At 47.7% G+C, this 22,989-nt stretch overlaps 1 protein-coding gene across 1 annotated transcript in view; it reads left to right on the top strand.

The window, feature by feature from the left end:
• LOC149336302 (complement C3-like) overlaps window positions 1-22,989 on the top strand; it is a 103,718-nt gene that overhangs the window by 33,722 nt on the left and 47,007 nt on the right. Inside the window, exons 14-24 of the mRNA XM_089552809.1 lie at window positions 2,411-2,560; window positions 3,173-3,302; window positions 4,648-4,701; window positions 5,862-6,044; window positions 9,700-9,883; window positions 10,511-10,743; window positions 11,272-11,477; window positions 12,497-12,596; window positions 13,965-14,066; window positions 15,766-15,954; window positions 16,224-16,299. Of these exons, the coding sequence (XP_089408935.1) occupies window positions 2,411-2,560; window positions 3,173-3,302; window positions 4,648-4,701; window positions 5,862-6,044; window positions 9,700-9,883; window positions 10,511-10,743; window positions 11,272-11,477; window positions 12,497-12,596; window positions 13,965-14,066; window positions 15,766-15,954; window positions 16,224-16,299 (1,607 nt within the window). The remainder of the gene's footprint in view (window positions 1-2,410; window positions 2,561-3,172; window positions 3,303-4,647; window positions 4,702-5,861; window positions 6,045-9,699; window positions 9,884-10,510; window positions 10,744-11,271; window positions 11,478-12,496; window positions 12,597-13,964; window positions 14,067-15,765; window positions 15,955-16,223; window positions 16,300-22,989) is intronic.

Below are 22,989 nucleotides of genomic sequence, written 5' to 3' on the forward strand. Positions count from 1 at the left end.
ATACACTTCTTTTTTTTTCTTTATTGCGTTCAAATATTGGCCAAAAGAAAAATTTAATCTAAGCATGCTCACGCCACAAAACACCAGGCCACTGTACCCCTGCACAACAACGGCGATAATGGACAGCCTTGGAGAACAGATAATTTTAATGGAATAGGTTTGGTTAGCTCTTGGTATAGGAAAAAGTACAGGACTCCTTATAGCACAATCATATGCCCCTAAGAAAAACATCTCCAATATTTGTATGCTCCAAGACCGCAAACAAGAAATCATGACGAATTTTATCAAAGGCCTTGGCAAAGTCAATCTGAATTAGAGCTACTTGTCCGGTCTCATCTGATACTGTCTCTAACACTGAACCTGCAATATGAATATTGGTTTGGATGCTGCGGCCTCTGATACCGCAGACTTGATGGATGCCAATTAAGTGAGCGACCACTAGCTGTAGACAATTGCAAATCACCTTTGCAAAAACTTTGTAATCTACATTACAGACGGGAATTGAACGGTATTCTTCTACTGTTTTCAACCGATTTGTACTTGCGCTTTTTGGAATTAACATAGTATGCCTAGAATAGAAAGTGGGGGACAAAGAACCAACATCGTAAGAAGCCTGGAAAACCTCCATCAAGACAGGCGCTCGGCAAGAGGAAAATGTTTTATAAAACTCACTAGTAATACCATCTGGCCCAAGAGATTCCTGAGCCGTGAGGTAAGAAATGACAGATTTAATTTTGTACCAAGTGATAGACCCCTTCACTATAGCCACGACAATTCCAAGTTTGAAGATGAATAAAGGCGTATCTAGAGAATGCATGGCTTTTAAAAACATATCTTCGAGATGTGTATGAAGGCATGCATGATTAATTATGGGCATGTTAATTACAGATGTTGAATAAAGCGTGTACCAAATTTCCTCCGTTCCGGTAAATTTCCTCCGTACTTGGCATGTATTAGAAGCGCCATCATGCGGCGCCAACTGAAAAGCCCTCTTGCAATGTACGGCCTTGGCACAGCAGGTGGGGCAGGTGGCGGACCGCGCACAGCCTCCGCGTCGCGTGAAAACGAGGCGTGAAAGTGTAAGTGGGCGGCCGAGACTCCCGAAGAGCGAGAGGAATGTCTGGCGTAGACACGCCGCCAAGCTACTGAGTGACAACGACGGGGTGTAGATATCGAAATGTCTAGCCTAGCTGAGCTAGCCACTGCCAATTTTTTTCTCGGCAGGTAAATCGTCGCCCTTCCGGTAGGCCGAATTTCGGTTCTGGTTTCTTTTGTCAACATCTTTTACTAGGTATTTTAAAAAGCGCTCTGCTGCTGTGCAGGGAGGGGATATTAGGGAATATAATGAAGTTATTCTCAAACAGTTCGGAAAACCCCTGGAATCGCTGCACTTTCTACCGACTGTTTTAGCAAAAGTGCAAAAGCGCCTTCAGTCCGCATACAGAGCAATAGATTTTACTCTGTAGAAATTGGTTTTCATAAAGATTCTAAACTTTGTTCGAGCATTTATTTATACAATTAAATTCAAGGATATCTTCTAATGAGATATTGACCTGGTGAGATAAATTCGACTTAACCGCTATTGCCTGTCACTGCAATCACCTTTAATAAACAATCGTTAAACAGTGAAATCAAACAACCCTCCGCGGTGGCTCAGTGGTTAAGGTGCTTGCCTACCGAGCCGGAGTACACGGGTTCCAACCCGACCGCGGCGGCCGCGTTTCAATGGACGCGGAACGCAAAGGCGCCCGTGTGCTGTGCGATTTCTGTGCACGTTAAAGATCCCGAGGTGGTCGAAATTATTCACCTCTTTCGCTCGCTCTTCTTTCACTTCTACCTTTCTCCCTTCCCTTACGGTGCGGTTCAGGTGTCCACCGAGATATGTGAGACAGATACTGCGCCATTTCCTTTCTTCAAAAACCAATTTACCAACTTAAATAAAACGCACTCTCTCAGCAGCCGCACATATACGCCTCTGCTAATTAAGGGCCTCTGCCAATCACCTAGAATAATTCCTCTCCAGCGCGTGCCGGGCGCACGTGTTGGTCCACCTATTATGCAAAGTTGTCACCCTTCGTTTACGGCGCGGTGGGTGACAATGAGATGTAGTTACATTTTGTAGCGAAAGCTACATTGGCCACGCACTTGCGATTTCGCTGTGGCGGTGCTCTGAGGAGGCACAGAGACCGACCTTGAGCCGTTGCCTAGCAACCGCCGCAGCTGGCGGACTCCGCGAGCTCACCGCGCCATCTGGCATGACGTCACACCGCGCGCCTCGCCGCGGAGCCGCCGCCGCCGTTTGATATGACGTCACTCCGCTTGCCTCGTCGTTGCGCTTGCTTTCGCTACACATATCCTGGCATAGCCGAGCTAAGCTGCTGCTAATTTATGTTTACCTTAATGTACGCAGATAGCGATCAAGCCGGATTTCAGCAGCGAGCTCCCGGGTAGCAACGGCTCTGTGAAGATACTCGGAACTGCCGGGACGCACGTTGGCATACTGGGTGTTGACAAAGCAGTCTACACGCTCAGCAGCAAAGGTCTTCTCACACGTGATAAGGTGCGGTCGATTCTCATCTTTCTTGACCGCAAAGTTTCAATTGAAGTCGATGCACATTTGTACCAGACAGCCGCCGAGCTGTTTTTCTACAAGGCTGTTGCTCCTAAAATGTACTGCCGCATCGATGTTATTCTCGCAGCCGTTATCACGTATCCGTTAAATCTAAAGTGCAAAACATTTTCTGAAAGCAGTTCTTGCCGTGAAGAGGAAGCTGTTTTCTTCCACTACAATTTCGGTGAAGCCTCGCTAAGCAGAATAAGGCTCTGCACATGCCCTGGATACTGAACTTACGGCCATAACGAAAAAAGCGATCTGAATGTTTTTATGTCGTGTTCTATAAAATTCGATAGCACACCTTCGTTTCACAGGCTGTTGTGTCACGAAGTCGATTCCTGTGAACCCTTAAACCCTTAATATTCAACTTAATAGATGGAAGTGAGACCGCTACCTCGTTAGGATCCTTAAACTTCATGAAAGCATCCCACGCCTATGGAAACTGCAATACACCGCTGCTCAAGGTTCACTTTATCACAACCTCTTCATTACTCAGCGGCAGTTAGAACAGATATTTGTGCTTTTTATTGTAATTGAGATACAGGTCTTTTTCAACAGCTGTTTGAAACACTGCGGTACCACGACATGGGCTGTGGACCCGGTGGAGGTGAGACATCCGAGGAAGTACTGTCCGAATCCGGCTTGGTCATAATCGCCGAGGAGGCGGCCGACCTCGTTACTGGAAAAGGTACAGTTGCTCTTTTTCGAGCGGCCGCCTTCATTTACTCTGTTATCTCCTACATTCACTCACGCCACCTTCTTAATATCTCTTCCTTTCTTCCTTTCTTTCTTCCTTTCTTTCTCTCGTTCCTTCTTTCTTTCTTTCTTTCTTTATTTATTTCTTTCTTTCTTTGTTTCTTTCTTACTTCCTTTCTTTTTTTCTTCCTTTCTTTCTTTCTTTTTTTCATTCTTCCTTTCTTTCTTTCTTTCTTCCTTTCTTTGTTTCTTCCTTTCTTTCCTTCTTTCTTTCTTGCTTTCTTTCTTTCTTCCGTTCTTTATTCCTGTCTCTCTTTCTTTCTTTCTTTCTTTGTTTCTGCTTTTCTTCCTGCCTTTCTGTCTTTCTTTCTTTTTGTCGTTCTTCCTTTTTTCTTCCTTTCTTTCTTTCCTTTCTTCCTTTCTTTATTTCCTTCTTTCCGTCCTTCTTTTTTTCTTCCTTTCACTCTTTCTCTCATTTTCTTTCTTTCTTCCTTTATTTCTCTCTTTCTTTCTTTCTTTCTTTCTTTTCTTTCTTGGTTTTCTTCTTTCTTTCTTGTCTTTGTTGTTTCCTTGAACTCAGTTTAAAAGAGGGCCGAAGCCAAAGAAGATAGCGCATCTGACAAGGGCCTCGACCCCCCTACACAATAATAACAAAACAAAATAATAAACAAAGGTTAGGCGAGCAGCCCATATCAGAATTAAAGCGAACTATCTGCGTAACATTAAGATGTCATCACAAACAATTTAATTAAGCATACAATGACAAGTACAAAATAATGCAATAATTCAATGGTAAATGGTGAACATGATGTCTGCAGCAATAGGCCAATGCACAAAAAATTGGTTTCCAATCAACAGTCTTACCACGCGCAACCATGATATTCATCGTACAGCCAAGACACTATGGCACAGATTCAGAACAGTACCCAGAAATTGTAGAAAATGACAAGGACATGGCAAGAGAGATCAGAGAACGCATGAGCACACATTTGTATCCTTACAAAATGACTTTGTTATTTAGGATTCCCAGTTTTTACATTATAGAGTTCTCTCTCTCTTATTTAGAAAGGATCGTATGACGCCTTGTCACCGGTCACATGAACATATTCGTACCGTGGCCATGTGGCCGATGGAGTGGTTCATGTGACAAATTTTTCCACTCAACTTCTAAACATTTTACCGTGTCACAGTCTTCCTTTCGCATCCCCGCTACACAAAAAACTGACGCTTAAACTCGAATGACATTATGTAAACGGCCAAAAAACTTTTCGAGAAAAGCGGCCTACTGCTGGGCAGCATCATCGAGATAATTTCGTTTATTTCTCTTACTATTGCAGCGAGTGCCTGCGCGTCCCGGATCCGTCATCGAAGGAGTGTTCCACAAAATTTGCGTAAGTACACGGTACCTTGCACCCTGGCGACTGACCGCTGAGCAAACTACCACGCTGACGAGCGAGGCATACACTAACAGAATTTGTGACGGAACAGTGCAGTACGACGGGACAGGACAGGAGACAGGCGCTTCGAAGCCGCAGCGCACGGTGCTTTGGAACTGGCCGTAGCCTTTCACAAGATCTGTTATCCTGTTACCAGGACACTACAAATAGAATAATTCGCTTAAAATTAAGGCACAGTTGCTTTCCTTAAGACCTTCGGTATCAGATGGAATAAAGCATGCTGGGAAAGGAGAATGGTTAGGCTTCCACTATGTTCGCGTCACCACGTGACAATGTTGTAGCCAGGAAAATGAGTGCAAGAGACCGAACGTCGACCTCAGCAGCACCATATATTCGCCTCGTCATCGGGTTTTGGTTTTGCAGAGCAAGCGCTGCCAGCACGTGCACAAGACAGCGCAGTCGACCTGTTACCACCATACGCGAAAAGTAATTAAGGGTGCCGTTTGGAGAACTGTCAGCGCAGAGGCACGGCACACAGTTCGATATATCGAATCTTCCGATGAACGCGTTTCGATAAACGCGAACAAGGTTGCAATACTTTCGCAAACAGTTTCCAACGAGATGTTCTGACAGTGCGATATAAACAATAATTCGATATATCCGGATTCCATATATCCGCGCTAGACTGTATCATTCTACCCATCCAACTATCGATCTCTTTGTTGGTTTTGTAAATATATCCGTGTTTCTTCACGTGTCTGTCCATATGTATCTGTCTGGCGTCCGGTTCGTCTCTCGCCCTGCATATGCCTGCCTGCGGCAGTCTCAAGTCTCCTATAGTCGGATATAACTCAACAAGGAAGCGGCAAATGCCCTTGAAAGGAACCCTTGCCGCCAGTGGCGTCGACCGATTCTCCCTCTCTCCCCCCATCACCAATCCTTTTGTGCCGGCTGGCATGAAATTGAAAGGACTGGCAGATGAGTAGGAAACAACCACAGCTTAATCGAATTTACCATGGCTTCATGAAAGTCAGCCAACGCCATTCGCAATAGGGCCTCCTTTAAGGTGTATCTGCCGCATCGTTCTTGAGTTGTATCGGACTATAGTCTCCTTGACGCAATTTGACTCTGGCTTCTACTGGCGTTGTCCGCAGCGCACGAGTACAGCAGCGACCCGTTCCTGGACAAATGCTGCTCTCTGGGCCTGAAGCCAGACAGGGCCAACAGGGACTGCATCACGCGGTCGCATATCGTTCGACGCTACATTCCGGGAGAAAGGGGAGAGGGCTGCGCGCAGGCGTTCCAGGATTGCTGCTTGACTACCATCCCACGGCCGTGTGAGTAAAAAAATGGACGATGCCGCGGTATTGTTGACCTCAATATTAGGAAAAGGGCTTCTTTCTCGTGTGGTTTAGCATTCGATAGCTGCATACCAACTGTTAAGAACGTGGTAGCGGATAGCTTCGGGTTAAAGGAGGTCGACTGATGTCCTTACTTCTGAAGTGCACTGACATCGCACTGCACACAGATGTTTTTGCATTACGCCTACATCAAAATGCAACCGCCACGGTATGGATTTGGTTCAGTGGCCTTGGTCTTAGCAGCCTAATACCGTGGCCACAGAGTCACCAAGGCGGATCCCTGTTCAGAGTAGCCCGGGGCCTCAGTACACCTAGTATAGGGTGCCTGTTTTGGTTGAAATTTGTAGCCCCGCAGACGGTCTCGTAACCTAAACTGAAAGAAACTCGACTGATTAGCCCGATCGTAAGTTTTAACGCTCAATCGGTAGTTTATTGCCCGCAGCAAATTAGCACATCGCCGCCGCTTTTTATGCACTAAAAATTACCTGCTGCATCTTCGTAGCTTCACAGTCAGATATATCTACCTTGTATCATAACAGCGTGAAAGGTGAAATATGGCATACCCAGCGTGGCAAATCTGTGCTACGGCGAATCTATGCTACGCCTGCCACAAAACAACCTGCGCTTACGTTCTGCCTAAAGCCTAATTAATCATATGAGCTCCGGCCAATGCGATTGTAATAGTGTAAATGTTACCCTAGCAGCGCAGCTAATTGTCCCAATACTGGAAAATATCTCGGCAAAGGCCGGCCCTACAAGGGACCAGGGTGGCGCCGGCCAATTCCAATATTGTGCCAATTACCTGTTCTGCTTGGCTAGCACGCTTGTACACTATATGTGGTCACTTATAGTCTTGATTTGGCAACAGTGGGAGCTAAGTAAAGAATCTTTAAAAATCAAAGCAATAGAAAGGGCGACATGTATCCGTTATAAGGAAAAACAAGACGAAGCTGAGCTAAGGGCACTGCTTCAAACGCTGATGAAGCAGGAATGCAAAGAGCCTGGGAAATGGATAGATGTTAGGAAAACAAAACAAAAGATAGAGCTTATGGAAGAACGGCGTTATCGCGGAGCACTAGTGAGGGCAAGGGCGGAAGACACAGCTGCTGGCGAAGCGCCATCGAAACGTGCTCTTGGTCTAGAAAAAGCGCGCGCTGAAAGAAATCACATCGATAAAATAGAATGGGGGGGGGGGGGGGGGGGGTATCTCATCGGCAGACACTGACCACATCAAAGAAGCCTTTAACGAATACTACCAGAGGCTTTTTTCGTCGGCTCCTGTAGACGCAGTAGCATTTACGCATCAGTTTCTTGGTGCAATGCCACGGCTTGACGAAGAAAGCAAAAAGAAAATGGAAGTAGCAATAACTCACAGCGAGGTAGAGCACGCGATAGATCAGTTAAACCTAAGAAAATCACCAGGACCAGATGGATTCAGTGCGGCATTTTATAAAGAATTTAAGCACGAAATTGCCCCAGTGCTGTGTACAATTTTCAATGAAGCCTATAAAATAAACGTATTGCCTCCGTCTTTTGGGATCTCCCATACAGTGCTCATACCTAAAACGGATGATATAGAGAAATTACAATTGCTTACAGAGTATCGACCCATAGCACTCACTAATGTGGACTACAAAATTTTTAGGAAGGTATTGGCGCGTAGACTGCAGACAGTGATATCGAATATTGTTGGACCCCACCAGACATGTGGAATCAAAGGGCGCTCAATTTTTTCCAACATTCACAAAGCGCGCAGTGTGCTTGAAAGCTGTGACGACATCAATGGGCGAGTAGCGATGCTTCAAATTGATCTCGAAAAGGCATTTGATTGTGTTTCCCATGAAATTTTGTTTACCGTTTTAGACCATGTGAACGTCGGTTCAGTTATCCGTAAGGGTGTAGCCCTGGCGTATCGAAACTGCACGACGAGACTGATTGTTAACAAGAGTCTGGGGGCCCCCATTAGCGTGCAGCGTTCGGTGCGTCAGGGCTGCCCCCTCAGCCCTCTCTTGTTTTGTATTTACATCAAAACGCTGTGCATGAAAATCATAGAAAACAATAGTATTAATGGCCTTAGGTTACGAGCAGCTGAAGTTAAGCTGCTGGCCTATGCAGATGACGTTTCAGTATTTACGGTTGATCAGGGGAGCATAAGTGAAGCTGTCGGGTGTGTACGCGCGTTCAGCGAAGTCACAGGTAGCGGGGTTAACTGGTCCAAGTGCCTTGGGCTCTGGCATGGATGGTGGCCATCCCACCCGGACCATTTCGCCAACGTACCGTGGGCAACGACCCCGGGCAAGTATTTGGGCGTTCCGCTCGATGCTTATCGCGATAGCGAGGAGTATTGGAAAGAGCAAACTAAAGACGCACGTGACCGAGCTGGGAAATGGAAAGGCACCAGCCTTTCAATTCTCGCCAGAGCTACAGTCTGCAATCTTTTTTTTATTAGCAAACTCTGGTATGTGATGCAGGTTTTGCATTGCTCGCGTGTGAACGTTCAGAAGCTACACTGGATTTTTGCAGTTTTCATATGGGCGTCCGAATGGGAACGTTGTAGCAGAACGAACCTGTTCCGGCGGGTAAAAAACGGGGGGCTAGGTGTAGGGCACTTCTTTTTAAGGCAGCTTGTGAACCGTTTTTTGTTTTTTCGCGGCGTCACAGTCCCGTTCTTGCGCACCGTGTGCCAAGTGAAGCTGCGGCTATTGCTGCCGGAGTTTGTGGTATCCACAGAAGAGCTCTCTGGTGGAACTTTTGGTTACTACAAAGAGATTGTAGCAAGCGTTCGGTTTCTTTCGGCACGTTTTTCCACCGATTATTTGTGGAAAAGTAAAAGGAAAAAGTTGTACAATGATCTTTGTGATATTGTTTTCCCAGAGCCCCTGTACAGGGCCTTGTACAGTGGAGGCCCGGGAGGGGATGTTTTAAAAAGGGTGAAGAAAATGCAGGTGCCACCAGGAGTAAAGACTTTCTTTTTTAAGTTACACACCGGGACGTTACCAGTAAAAAAGTTTCTAGAGGGAAAGGATTTCTTTTTACCGTGGGGATCGAACTGCTTAATTTGTAAACAGCCTGAAACAATAGACCATGTTTTTTTGCATTGCTGGGAAGGGGTTTATTTTTGGGACGTGTTACAAAGGACCATAAAGAAAGAGCTACCGCTTGACGCGCACGGAATTCGCTATTTAAGCACTGATAATGAGGATGGGGCACCTTTTGATCTCATAATGCTCTTGGGCCTCCACTGTATATGGCGCTCCAGAATGGCAGGCTACCATTGTGACAAAGACGCACGACCGGCCCGAATTTATTTTCGGGAAAGCATGGACTGGTTTCTTGCAATCCAAAAATCAACTGCGGAGCCTCCCGAGTGGCTCTCAAGACTAGAGCCGTTGTGTATGTTGCGGGAGTTTTAAGCTGACGAAGCCAGTCTCGTGCTGGCTGACCACGACAGTGTCGTATGTATATAGCGTTATGTGTATTTTTGTTGTGCAATGTCATGAGCCAAAGCCAGGCAATAAGGAAAAAAAAAACTTATAGTCTTGATAAGAACTGCATCGGAGCTAATTAGCTTCGCACAGTTGTTGGTTGCTCACGATGGTGAGCCTGCAATTTGCGTTTCACTTCCAACTAGCCTTCAGCGGGCGCCCGGGGCCTGTGGCAACACATCGATTGGGAGTTGGCCCAGTTCTCGCAGTGTCTCCGCGGGTTCGGTTCCAGCCGGGCCAGACACATGGGACAGATGATGGCGATATTGGCGCCCCACTCACCCGCAAGGACTTCCGGGAGACATGGCTTTTCGACGAGCAAGTGATCGGGTGAGGATACAGAGGACGTTTTCTGGGAGAGAGGACTCCTAACGGCCCCTGAAGCTAAGCTGTTTACATCAATGGTATAAAAAAACCGAAATACTGGTGCTACATGCCAATTCTGCCATCATACTTTCATAAGAGCTTACTTTATGTACAACTTTTGTAGGAGCAGAGATATCGACGATAAAAATCGGCTTATCCCGTGTAACAGGAGACAGACGTAGTGTCGGGGACAAAATTCACTGGAGTGCATGAGGCGCGCGCGAAGTCGTTAGCCTTATATTAGCCACCGCGGATCGGCACCGCAGATATGAAAGTGAACGTTACACTTACGCTCTTTAATCCATGGTATTAAATTTATAAGATCGCTATAAAATATGGCGTCTATGGGCCTAAATCGCTTTTAGACAGTCCTAGTGATTTTTTCCACGACAGAACGCGTGCGGTGCGCCTCGCAGCAGAGAGTCAAAAGCACGAGGAGCAGGCTACTGCCACGACATAGCTCCAGCTGTGCTTCGCTATTTAGGAATTATGGTGTAATGATTTTGTAACTTCCTCAGGTTCCTCTACAGCTTCCCTCCATGCTCCAACTTCACTGCACTAACAGCCGTCGCCGCCGCGTGCCTTTCGCAGCGCGGATGGCGTCGCGGACTTCGCGGTGAGCTTGCCGCACAGCATCACCACGTGGTCGGTGCAGGCGGTGAGCGTCTCTCCCTCGGGAGGGGTGTGCGTGCCCAAGGCAGAGGAGGTGCGTGCCTTCCAGCCGGTTTTTCTACAGGTGGCGCTGCCTTACAAAGTGGTGCGCAACGAGCAGATCGAAGTGCTCGCCACCGTATACAACTACGGAAACCAGTTGCTGCAGGCAAGTGAGACCACGACGACAGTGATCAGTTAGCACGCACTGAAAGCAGAGTAGTGGCGAGCAGTGCTTGAAATCAGGGAGGTCTCAGGAAGTCTCGGCCCTATCGGCCTCTTGAATTCGAATTTGTTACCATTAGTGACCATCCATCGTCTGCTCACCGCAATACTTGCCTATCCGTCCACCATTTTTTCTGATTGATTTCGACCAGGATATTTGTATATTGGGGCTTCACGGACGTACTACGCTACTACCCGAAACTAAGTTATTCCTACTGGCCAAACTGAATCATATCCAGATTGGTTGGGGCTATGGTGGTGATATGAGCCGAGGAAGAGACGCTAGATAGCCGTAATGCCGCATTTGTGTTTATATAATCAAGGTAGGTTTGGCAGTGCTCCTCCTCGTAGGGTTGTAATATTTCTAGCCTTACTATTTTTGGACCCTGAAGACCGTGGTGGGAAGCCAAGTGCGCCGCCTTGCTGATAGTGTTCTCCGCATGTGGGATGGTTTTTCTCCTTCACGCTGCAGGGAGTCGTCCACACATACGGAGTCGATGGACTGTGCACCGGTGCTCAGAGTGGCGAGCGCTCGGAAGGGCGCAACGTGCTGGTGACCGCCAACTCTGCGTCCAGTGTCACGTTTCCTGTTGTGCCATTGCGTGAGGGCACTTTCATAATCAAGGTCCGGGTACTAAGCTCACAAGGCGTGGACGTCGTCGAGAAAGAGCTCAATGTCGTGGTAAGAGAACTAAACTCAGGATCCTAGTAGCATGATGCTTATATTCTCAGGTCCTGGCGGTGGTGGTTTCCTTGGTGGCGTATCATTTGTAGGTTATGAAAAAAGCAGGCCTGAATAAAGGGCAGTAGGCGTCCGAACTGACGGTGATGTTTTCTCATTGTTTTTTCGAGCAAACCTCAAAATAGAGTAAGTTCGAACCCTGTTAACGTTCCTGTCGTAGCCACGCACGCCCACTCTGGATGTTGTGCTTATTTGTCACACGTATGCTCTCGCCACTGCAAGGGTACCTTCACAAAGGCATTCAGAAACCACAAAACATGGCATGGCAGCGTCGTCGTAACTTAACATTACAAATGATCTTTTCAAAGTTGAAGGAAGATACCTGAAGGACGTGCACCAGAACTTATGTCATACGCGTTGCGATATATCGCAGCGTAAATTTCTATTGAAGAGCGAAGCATCACTTGCCATGACCTTTTCATGTGGCGAGGGGTTCTCTTTTAGCGGCCGAAGTGAATAAAAAGGCCCATTTTTATAGTATATTGACGAGAGTATACAGTTCTTTTAAAAATTCTGTGCCAACCTTTCAATGTAACCGTAAAGCAAGGATCCGTCCGATGGATCCTGTATACTACTCCTTAACCTCCAGGAGTGGTTGGCCTCGAAAATGACTGACTTGACCGTCTAAATCATTTGGTGTGCCAGCAGCATTACGAGAATTAAAGACTCAGTGCCACGCGGGCCATAGACCTGCATGTTCCTGTGAAGAAGGCGGCACGGAATAATTGAGTTGATGGCAACAGAAGATGATACTAAATGATGTATATAAACTTTAAGGACGACTGCCTGATTAGATGTCCTCGCGAAAGGAGGCTGGAAATCATCAACAGGCAGCTCTAGGGCGCTAGAGGCTCTGGCTCTGCGACACTGCTGCTTGTGATGAAGGTTTTGAAAGAACTGCTTTTGCTACAAATGATGACCATGAATGCCAACCAAGGACTTGCTTACTTTTCCGACAGCCTGAAGGAGTGCCAGTGGAGAAAAGGGTCTCCGTACAGATCGACCCAACCAACGCTGGAAGAATCAGTACTCGGGGAGGGATAGCGGATATTTACGAAGGTATGACCGCGAATTTCGAAGCGCAGTTTTATGCTCATTATGTTACTTAACATGACACCTCACGGCTCCAAGACACCCTGGCGCCGAGAACGAATTGGTACTTCTGCTTTGGTTCTCAGAGGACCCTTTATTCTGTCAAGGCGCAAAATTCAGGCTTATTTTTAATACAAGTGAACAATCAAAATCGACCCCGAACGCTGGTCATGATTACTACATGCCAAATAGCCTCCGAGAATTCCTGGAATAAGACTTCATATGCACTTCACTAAGTGCAGCGAGTTTCGAAGCTACCTTCTCAACGCGGATTATGGGCTTCTGGATTCTAGGCGCTGCCGAAATTGTAATAAATGTTTCTAATGATATCTTCTTGCACATTTTATCTCAGGAAGTTTGCCTCTCCTATTATGTTCAAATCAAAATTATTATTTACCCATTCTGTCATCGTAAAATATTTATTTACACTCTCCTTTGCTCGGCTGTAGTTGTTTATGCAAAAAAATGTAGAGGCGAAAGTCTTGCCGAACCAAGTCTTGTAATACTTAGCTGTCGTCGCATTTTTTTCTATAGAAAACGTTCTTTTCACAGTAATGTATAGAATGCAGGAGTCAAGAAACAGAGAAGAGGATCTATAAATTTTAAGGCGAGCGTTCATATATAGCAAATAAAGCATTACCGTGAAACAGAAAAAGACAATGAGCATGTGACTTTGTGAGGGTGGCATAATAAAAATGAAAAAGGTAAACGCCGCGGGAAGGGCGCAACAAGTGAAAGAGCGGCATCATAGAATGAAAATGCGGTTTCTATCCTGCAGACAGTGAGAAAAAGGTGGCCTTAAAAATAAAAGGGAGGTAAATAAAGCCGAGGTGGAGCAAAAGGTCAAGTGGTATGAAATCAAAGCAATAAAGAGCTAAGACCGGATTAAGAGAAGGTACAGATACTCTCTGTGGGACGGCAATGAAAATGTCACATTACGATGAAAATAATTTTCTGCGATGTTTCCAGTTACCAGAACGTTTGCCGTTCAAGTATATGCTTTTTTATTGTAATGAAAAGAGTTTTTTGAATTTAACTGCACTTTTTACGCTCGCTAAACCGTCTTTCGGTACAATTAAAGCGCTACGCATGAACCGTTTCAAGTGTTTTACAAAACTGTTAGTAGACTGCGCCACAGTGTTCTGCTTTGGTGGCTTTAGTAGGGACGACCATTTTCTTAATTCATAAGTAGGTCAGTTGTCATTCTATATTTCTTTAAAAGCTTAACGTGATCCTCCACTGTGGTTGATGCATAGTCTATTGCGCTTTTTTTTTTCACGGAAAAAGAGTCCCTTGTATCGTCTAGCTGATGTGCTTTACTTTCTTTTTCGACAGACGTCATCGATCAGGTAGCGCACAGACAAGTTATCTCTGTAAACACGCTGCTGCCACCGGACGCAGTGCCAGGCACGAAAAGCTGCTCGCTCTCCGTAACAGGTAAAACACGGCAGTCTTCGGTATTGGTCTTCATTGTTCAGAGTTACGATTTAAGTGCCGTCACAATGTTCTGCTCACTCCCTTACATAAGTATTTCACGCTGCGCGACACGTGCAATAAAAACCAAACAAAATAATGGCCACGAACAAACCGCGACGTCAGTGCATATCTTGCCAAGCTACTCCTGGTATTGTAATTATTTAAAGAAAACAATTAATAGCATTAAAACCTTCCTGAGGGCATCTATGAGGCTGCACAATAAAGCTGTGTAGATTGTGAAGGCTTTCTTGCGAGAGAAAACTCACGCGCTACCATGGTTTGTACCCAAGACAATCGCCTTTAAAGAGTCAAGTCTCTACAAACTAAGCTAACCATCCTGGTAACTTAACTCGCTAAGCCCTTCAGAGGTTCGTCCTTGCCGTGCCAACTGCCAGCCGTGCCATTTCAACAAACCTTTTATGGACGAGATAGATTTCGGATCGAGTGCAGTACCGGGGTCGACCGGAAAAGGAAAGAGGGCGATGGGAAAAACGCATTGCGCCTTAAAGCTGTTAATGCCGCTTTAATTTTATCGCGTATAGCTGGATAAGTGTTAATGCTTTCCATAATCTGTCTGTTTTACCAGGATTCCTCTCGAAGATATGCAGCTCTTATGCTCCCTTTATTGTATAAAGAAGAGGTATCTAAGGAAAGTTGTAATTTTCTTGACTAGCGTTGTTCTTTCTACAACTACGCACGGGATAATCCAGAGCAAAAAGCGTTTTTTGCTCTCCATTCTCCAGTGCGTAGTTATAGAAAGGACAAGGCTAATCAAGAAAATTAAAATTGTCGTTTTGCATCCAATAACAACAGCCCAACATGACACCGTGGAGAGGCGTACAGCACGTCTCAGGAGAGTAAAGCTTGCAAGCACCTGTTTTCTTGCAGCAACGCTGATCACAGCGCATGTGTGTTAAGTTTTCTCGCGCTCTTGTCCATGCATGACTTACGGCCTTATTACGTAGGCGGCGCCTCCAGGCTTACCCACCAGCCAATTCAACTTGTACGTCTCTCTACACGTACTGTCGCTATTACATCGATAGATGTATTAAGGGCTGTCTTAGATTAGAGATTATCATGCAGACGCCCGTGGGTCATGTGGTTCAGGGAGATGGCATTTTCATAAATGCGTCGTGCGATCTATAGAAATGCCAAAAGCGCATGTGCACTGAAGAGGCGGCGAGAAGAGATGAAGTGGGTAGCCCAAAGATGACAGTTTTATTTATTCCCTACCTCTCGCCCCTCCACTCCGCGTGACATTTGAAACTATACAGCAGTGTATGGCAGACTGTTAAAGCGGGGGCGAGGGTATTCTGTTCCCAGATATACATGAGTGCCATGTCGAACGTAACCAAAAACACCAGTCGTCTATTCAGAGCAAAGCTGAGACATCTCGAGGCCTGGTTTCCTTGCCGAGTCAGTTTTTCAAGCTGAATCAGTGCGCGTTTTTTCTTTTCATAGCCTTGGAGATGACATAGTAAAGATGGCATGGTGCCAACGAAGACTACCAAACCATTTATTGTCAACTTCCTACAGCTATCGCGGCGGGCAATTAAGCACGTCGAATCACCTTTATATTTTACCACGCACACATTGAGAATCTCGCGAGGGGACGTTTTTCCTCGCATCTCTTATAGTTTTTCAACGATATGTCAAACAGGGAATCGGATGCGACCACCTGTTCAGGAGACGCTTGAAGAGCTGGACACTCTCTTTAAAATACCTGCGGGGAACGGAGAGCATAACGCCTTCCTTATGGCGCAAGCGCTGTACGCCCATGACTACCTGACGCGGGGCAGCCTAACAGACAAAAGCCTGCAGGAGAAGAGCCGTGGCTTTCTAACAGAAGGTAAGATCATTCCTTTGTGAGAACCAGGTGACCGCTTTTGCTGTTCGACCCAAAAGTGCAGCATACTAGATGTTCAAATGACCTGCAGAAAATAAGGACAAAATCTGCAATTTTGGCAGTCTATTCAGTCGTTTTAATCTTGCAACTGTCAAAGAGTAGGTGTCAAGGGGCGTAGGTGCAAACATCACAGCTCGCCCACAAAAAAAAACTGCAGAGGTAGAGAAATGTGTTAGGTCATTTTATTCAGTGTTTACACTTTTCTGACACAGCATACCATCGGCAACTGTCCTTTCGCAACGAGAATGGCTCTTTCTCTACATTCAAGGATACTCCAGGGAGCGTTTGGTAAGCTATCCGTCTCACTTTTCCTTTGGTCAATTTCAAATTGATAGGGCAAAAAGTCTGGAAAAGATTCACTTTTACGCCAACATAATTTCCCCCAGTACCGAACATTTCACTTCTTGAGTATTAATGCCATTCGTGAGTGTCCGCAAGCCGGAAAAAGAATAAGAAAAGTCCTCTGCTGAATATCTTTTCTGCAGACGAAAGCTATGGAGCAACCGTCTCCTCTGCTCATGCATGATTGAAGGATGGATGAATATATTTTATTTGCAGCCTCTTTGAATCGAGGCTATGGCAAGCGCCACATTGCTTAGTAAATATAATACGGCTGTCAAGAGTAATTTCAGTGCACTTACAGGGAGAATGCTTCGGTAACCCAAGGGACTCTATAGAGTACGAGGTGGTGAACAGTGAGCAGAGTGCCACTCGTAGTAACAGAAATGAGGAGCGGCTATCACCGAAAGTTTTGAAAAATAAATAGAAGCAAAAGCATCTACAAATCTATTGTTGACGCTGCAGCATTAATAAAACGAATAGTTGTTGAAAACGAAAGTATGAAGGAAAAACTAGCAGTGATTAAACGATTTTACACCGAATGGTCGAGCGAGAGCTGTTCTTGCTAGTCTATCACGCCAACATTGTTAAACGACATGGTTTGGATTCCGATTAAATGTCAAAGCCTCTAAAATGTCCAACCAAGGCGAAACCATGGAATGACTAAGGTCAAATTTAGCTGGAAATGGTTTGGTTAAAATCGAAGAAGGTCGAATTTCGAGAGTGGGTGGACCAAATTTTGGGAATAACCCGGGTCCAATTTGGAGATGTCCATAGTGAAATTAAACTCGACATCATCATCATCACCACCAGCCTGACTACGCTCACTGCAGGGCAAAGGCATCTCCCAAGTCTCTCCAATTAACCCTGTCCTTCGCCAGCCGCGGCCACCATATTCCCGAAACTTTCTTAATCTCATCCGCCCACCTAATTTTCTGCCGCCCCCTGCTACGTTTGCCTTCTCTTGGAATCCACTCCGTTACCCTTAAGGACCAGCGGTTATCTTGCCTTCGCATTACATGCCTTGTCCAAGCCCACTTTTTCCTCTTGATTTCAACTAGGACATCAATAACGCGCGTTTGTTCTCTCACCCACTCCGCCCGCTTCCGATCTCTTAACGTTACACCTATCATTTTTCTTTCCATTGCTCGCTGCGTTGTCCTTAACTTAGGCTGAACCCTGTTTGTTAGCCTCCATGTTTCTGCCCCATAGGTGAGTACCGGTAAGATACACCTGTTGTATACTTTTCTCTTGAGGGACATTGGTAAACTGCCATTCATGATCTGAGATAACCTGCAATATGCGCTCCACCCCATTCTTATTCTTCTAGTTATTCTTGACATCGAGTTTGGTCCAAATTGAAGATGTTCAAATTTCGGGGTTGGACCAAATTTAGGGATGGCCGGGTTCAGATTTGAAGCCCACCGTCGTACTAAGCCGGTTCAAATTGGCCTGGACATATTTGTCCATGCTAATTTTGGGGCTGGGTTGGGCCATTGAAGTCCAGGCTAATTTCGGGGGCGGGGTGGGCCAAATTTGGGAGTGGCCTGCTTCAAATTCGCAGACTACCATTGTATCGGACACATTAAAATCAGCCTACACGTCAATTTTGATGCCTATCGATGAAGGTCAAATTTCGGGGATTAGGGTGGGCCAAATTTGTGAGGTGGGATGGGCAATATTTCTTAAACGACCCGGGTCTACTTTCAAGAGACCATCTCATTGACCATAGTCAAAGTATGCTTTGGCATCTGACTTAAGGCTGTTGCAATGACATTTTAAAGTCCGCAGGGCATTTGGAGGTCACATGAACACATGGACTGTAACGAGTTTTAGATTGAGTTGAGCTATCGCTGTGAAAGATGAAATCTCGAGACTAGCCAGGACTCATTCCTAGCCTATCTAACGACAAACAGGGCGCGTGCAGAGGAGCTGTATTTGAGGATCTCATTTTAGGGCGCAGCTCTTTGGCGCCCCTTTCTGCGTTTCGCGGCACCGCCGTCGCCGTTGTCCGTTGTAACCAGGAGTGGACACCCATTAAGCGGCGAAACCAATGGAGCGGGAGCTTGGAAAGGAAAGGGTGAAATTGGAAACTTGGTTTTTAAGGAAAGGAAATGTGCACTACCCGTCTCACACAGCTGCGAAACCAATGGAGCGGGAGCTGGAAAGCAGAGGGTAAAAATTGCTAAATTGGTTTTTGAGGAAAGGAAATGCGCAGTATCGGTCCTACACATCTCGGTGGACACATGAACCAGAGGAAAGGCCCCTAACTGCCCTCTTGGAACAGTGACAGATGTGCGCTGCATGCGGTTGCATTGAAAAGTTTGTTCCAGAAACGCGGCGCTGAAGCCGTAGGCCGTCGGCGCTCGTTGCGTTCATTGGTGTTTACGTTGACAACGTTTTACACTCTGATCATTTTAAGGAAAGGAAGCGCGCATAACTGGCGCCCTGGGTCAGTGGACGCCTGAATGACGCTCACAGGTACGTGGGATGATGACAGAGAGATGTGGGCTGCATGCGTGAATGCTGACAACTTAATCGGGAAATCCTTGACCCCCTCGAATGCCCCCATAATGACCGGGTAGTACTCGCCTTGGATCTTAAAGGGGAATTTTTAAATGTAACACACAAGATCATACCCACTAACCTAAGCCAGACCGAATGTGGCCTCAACACATTCCGATACATAAGACAATTTTTAATGGATCGTCAATCCTACATTCGAATACAAGATAGAGAGCATGGTCCTTACCTACTCGGCACGCGGGGAACCCCCCAAGGGGCGGTACTTTACCCGCTGCTCTTTAATCTGGCTATGATGCACCTGCCGGCACAGCTGGATGGTGTTGCCGGCGTGCAGCACGCCCTATACGCAGATGACATCACCCTGTCGGCCACTCAGGGTAGCACAGGACACATTGAAACCAGCCTGCAAACAGCGGCGACGATAGTAGACCGCTACGCCCGCGGCTGCGGTCTTCAATGTTCCCCTCATAAATCGGAATTTGTGCACCTCCGGCCCTCACAGCAGTGCATAACTAAAATCTCTCTTTCTCTTCAGAGTGGTCCCATACGCGAAAGTGACGAGATACGAGTGCTAGGACTCTACATCCACAAACACAGACGGCCAGACACTACATTGGCCAAACTCCGTAAAATGGGGGTCCAGGTGGGCCGCATGGTCCGCCAGGTTTCCAACAAACGCGGGGGGTTACTAAGTAAGGATGCCTTGCGGCTGGCAAAGGCATTTGTAACCAGTCGAATTCTCTATTCGACTTCTTATCTCCACCTACCAAAACAAGAGGATGATGCGCTTGAGGTCATCCTTCGTAAAATTATTAAGCGTGCCGTTGACCTCCCCATCACTACTTCAAATAGCCGGCTTATGGCTCTTTGGGTGGTGAATACTTTCCGGGAGCTCCGGGAGGCGCACCTTACAAACCAGTACACGCGCTTGTCGCTAACGCAGTCGGGTCGCCGCCTTCTTGCTCGACTTCACATCCAACACATTCCTCAAATGGAAGAGAGACGCCGCGTTTGAGCGCGGAGTGATCGGACGCGTGGTGCATCGGCTCCGTCGATTTCTCGGCTGGAACCGCGGTAACCTGATGTAACGCCTATCAAACCTGTGCGACTGCTACCGTGAAGTCAGCAGGATCCTGGAGAACCCGATCACACCCAGGTACGCTGAATTTTCGGCCATTTCGAGCAATCCTCCGCATCACCACGTAGCGGTCGAGCTAAGCCTAACGGCTCCGGCTCCTCCGCCGCTGGCTGCGGAGACGCCTGCCGGCCAACCTCTCAACATGGCTCTACCTGAACAACGCGGATACGACCCCACGACTCTGTCGTGGTCATCTGTCCCTGTAAGCCAGCCAGAGGACGGCCCATGCACCATTTCGGCGCAGCAAGCTGCCCTTTTCCAAGAAGTCGTTGAGAGCCGGCGCCGCCGCCGGCAGAACGCACGAGGAGCGGCAACACCCAAGACTCCTCTCAACAATTCAGCAACGGGAGACGCTCGCGCTCCGTCTTCTGCACCTCCACAGAAGACTTGTTCACCAGTCTCGAAGTGGACTCCCAAGCCAACGGTCAGGATGGACCCTGACGACTACGTGGTCGTGCTGCAGCCACGCAGTACGGTCTCCCTCAAGACGGCCTTCCAGCAAGGTGAGCTCGGCGCTGCCATTTCGCAACTCATCGGTAGGCAGCACATGAACACCATCACCATTTCACCAAATTGGGAACAGAACATCATCGTCTGTGGCACGCAGAACCCAGAAGTGGTTAAAAAGCTCCTCACGGACATTCAACTTAACACCAGCAGAGGATCGCTCGCATTTCACGGCCACCTCAAGCTCACCGGTGATGTGTGTCGCGGTGTGATATCTGTTCACAACTTAGAAACCAGTGAGTCACTAAAAGATAATGTGCAGTGGCGCGGTGGTGAACTAGTTCATGTGCGCAAGCTGGGACAATCAAACGTAGCTGTGCTGACTTTCGAGGGACGCACTGTTCCGCGTTACGTCCACTATAACGCAGAACTGACTCCCGTCAAGGAGTACAAAAAAACAGTGCCAGCGTGCTACCGTTGCGGCACACTGGGGCACCGGGTGGACAACTGTCCCACCCCGGTCAAGGAAAGATGCGGCCTTTGTGGCCAAAACGTGGGGCTTGGTACTGAGGGGATGGCCCCCCACGTCTGCAATCCTATCTGTTTAATCTGCGGGGGCCCGCACCTCACCAGCTCCCGCGAATGCACCGCGAAATTCATCAAGTTGCCGCAGCCAGGTCCCAGGACGCCACCCAAGGGAGCCAATGCCGGCGCTACACGGGGAGGGCGGCAGCGAAACAACCAGAAGACGCCACGGCGTGGCGTGATGCCTCCCCCTGGCAAGACAGCAACAGTAACGCCACCACCCGGAGCAGCGGAGTTCCCAGCTCTCAGCGCTTCATCTGGCGGCGCCGCCTGCAACCAACCCAAGGTAGGCAGCTGGGCGAGGGTCGCCTCCTCTCCTTCCCCTCCTCCCTCCTCCCCCACCAGCACCGCCGAGACACAGGAACTCAAGCGCGAGCTCGCCCTCTTGCGAGCTCAAAACGAAAAACTAGCCAGCGAGCTTAACTCGCTCAAATCCCAATTCCATACTCCGCCCGCGTCGAGCGACGAGGCAGAAAACATAACAGACAGGGAGATCCCTCCTCCTGTGGAGAGTCGCGCAGCGGCCCTGGAGACCCGGGTGACCGCAATTGAAACACAATTGGCTGACCTCCCCAAAATTATCCATGACACCATCGCGCGTCAGGTGGAGAGTGTCATCGCACAGGTGACACAAGCCGTAACGCACATTATCCAAAAATGGATAAAAGATAATCCGCGCGTCCTTAAACGCGTAGGACCCATCAGGGACGCTAACCGCCCCTCAAAATTCAATAGAGCTATTCCCGATGAGTTTGACTTTTCGGAAGACTCCTGCACGTCTGCGCCGGGCACTAGCGGACTGGGGAGTCTTAACAACGTGACCCCACCCTCCGCCTCCGACCATGGCCCCCAACCCTAAGTCGCGAGCAAGAACAACTCAGCCGCTTACACTAACGCAGTGGAACTGCCGAGGTCTCAAGGACCACAAGAAGCGGACTCATCTCCGCCTCTATCTTGAGACCTTTGAGTTCCTCGTCGCCGTGGTTGCCCTTCAGGAACCCGGCGCCGGTGCCAAACTAACAAACTACACTACATTTCAACACAACCCGCAGACATGTATACTTGTTCACAAGCGATACACTGCGCAGGAGGTCACACTTCCCACAACACCGTCTTTCCCATACACGATGGTTTCAGTGCTGCCCCTAAAGCGGTCTGACCCACCTGTACACATTCTAAATATTTACTGCCCACCGAAACTTAACAACGTCACGTTCAATGAAATTTTCACTCAAGCTATGCAGGTGGCGGGTAGGGATCCCCTCCTAATCGTCGGCGATTTCAACGCCCCGAGCAGGCTATGGGGATACCCCCGGGAGGACAGGCGTGGGAGGAAGCTTGCGGAACTTCTTTCCACACTTGGACTCACCCTGCACACTGACCCCGCCAACCCAACACGTGTCGGCAATTCCATTCAACGAGATACTTGCCCGGACCTCACATTTACACGCAACATACGACATGCCGACTGGCTGAATACAGAGGACACTCTAGGTAGTGATCACTGTATAATCAACACAACCATTTACATGCGTCCCCTGAAACGCCCACTAAAACAAGCTCGTATCCCTGACTGGACGACTTTCCGCACCTCTCTACCTATTGTAGACCCCCTCCAGTCGGGATACGACGCCTGGTCCAGATCGCTCACTTCTACACTTACACAACACGAACAGCAGATACAGCTTACAGAAACACAAACAGACGTGGACAACCACCTTCTCCACCTTTGGGAGGCCCGTCGCAGCCTCACGAAGCGATGGAAGAAACAGAAACATAACAGACGCCTAAAGAACCGCATCCTGGAACTCACACAACAGGCAGCGGAATATGCTACTCAGCTAGCCGACACTAACTGGGTGGACCGGTGCAACGCGGCTGCTCGCCAGATGTCTGGCCGCAACACGTGGCGCCTGTTCCGCGCTCTCATCGATCCAATACAA

This window comes from Amblyomma mixtum, chromosome 7, assembly GCF_055824585.1.
Source record: "Amblyomma mixtum isolate Tamu chromosome 7, ASM5582458v1, whole genome shotgun sequence".
Taxonomy (NCBI): Eukaryota; Metazoa; Arthropoda; class Arachnida; order Ixodida; family Ixodidae; genus Amblyomma; species Amblyomma mixtum.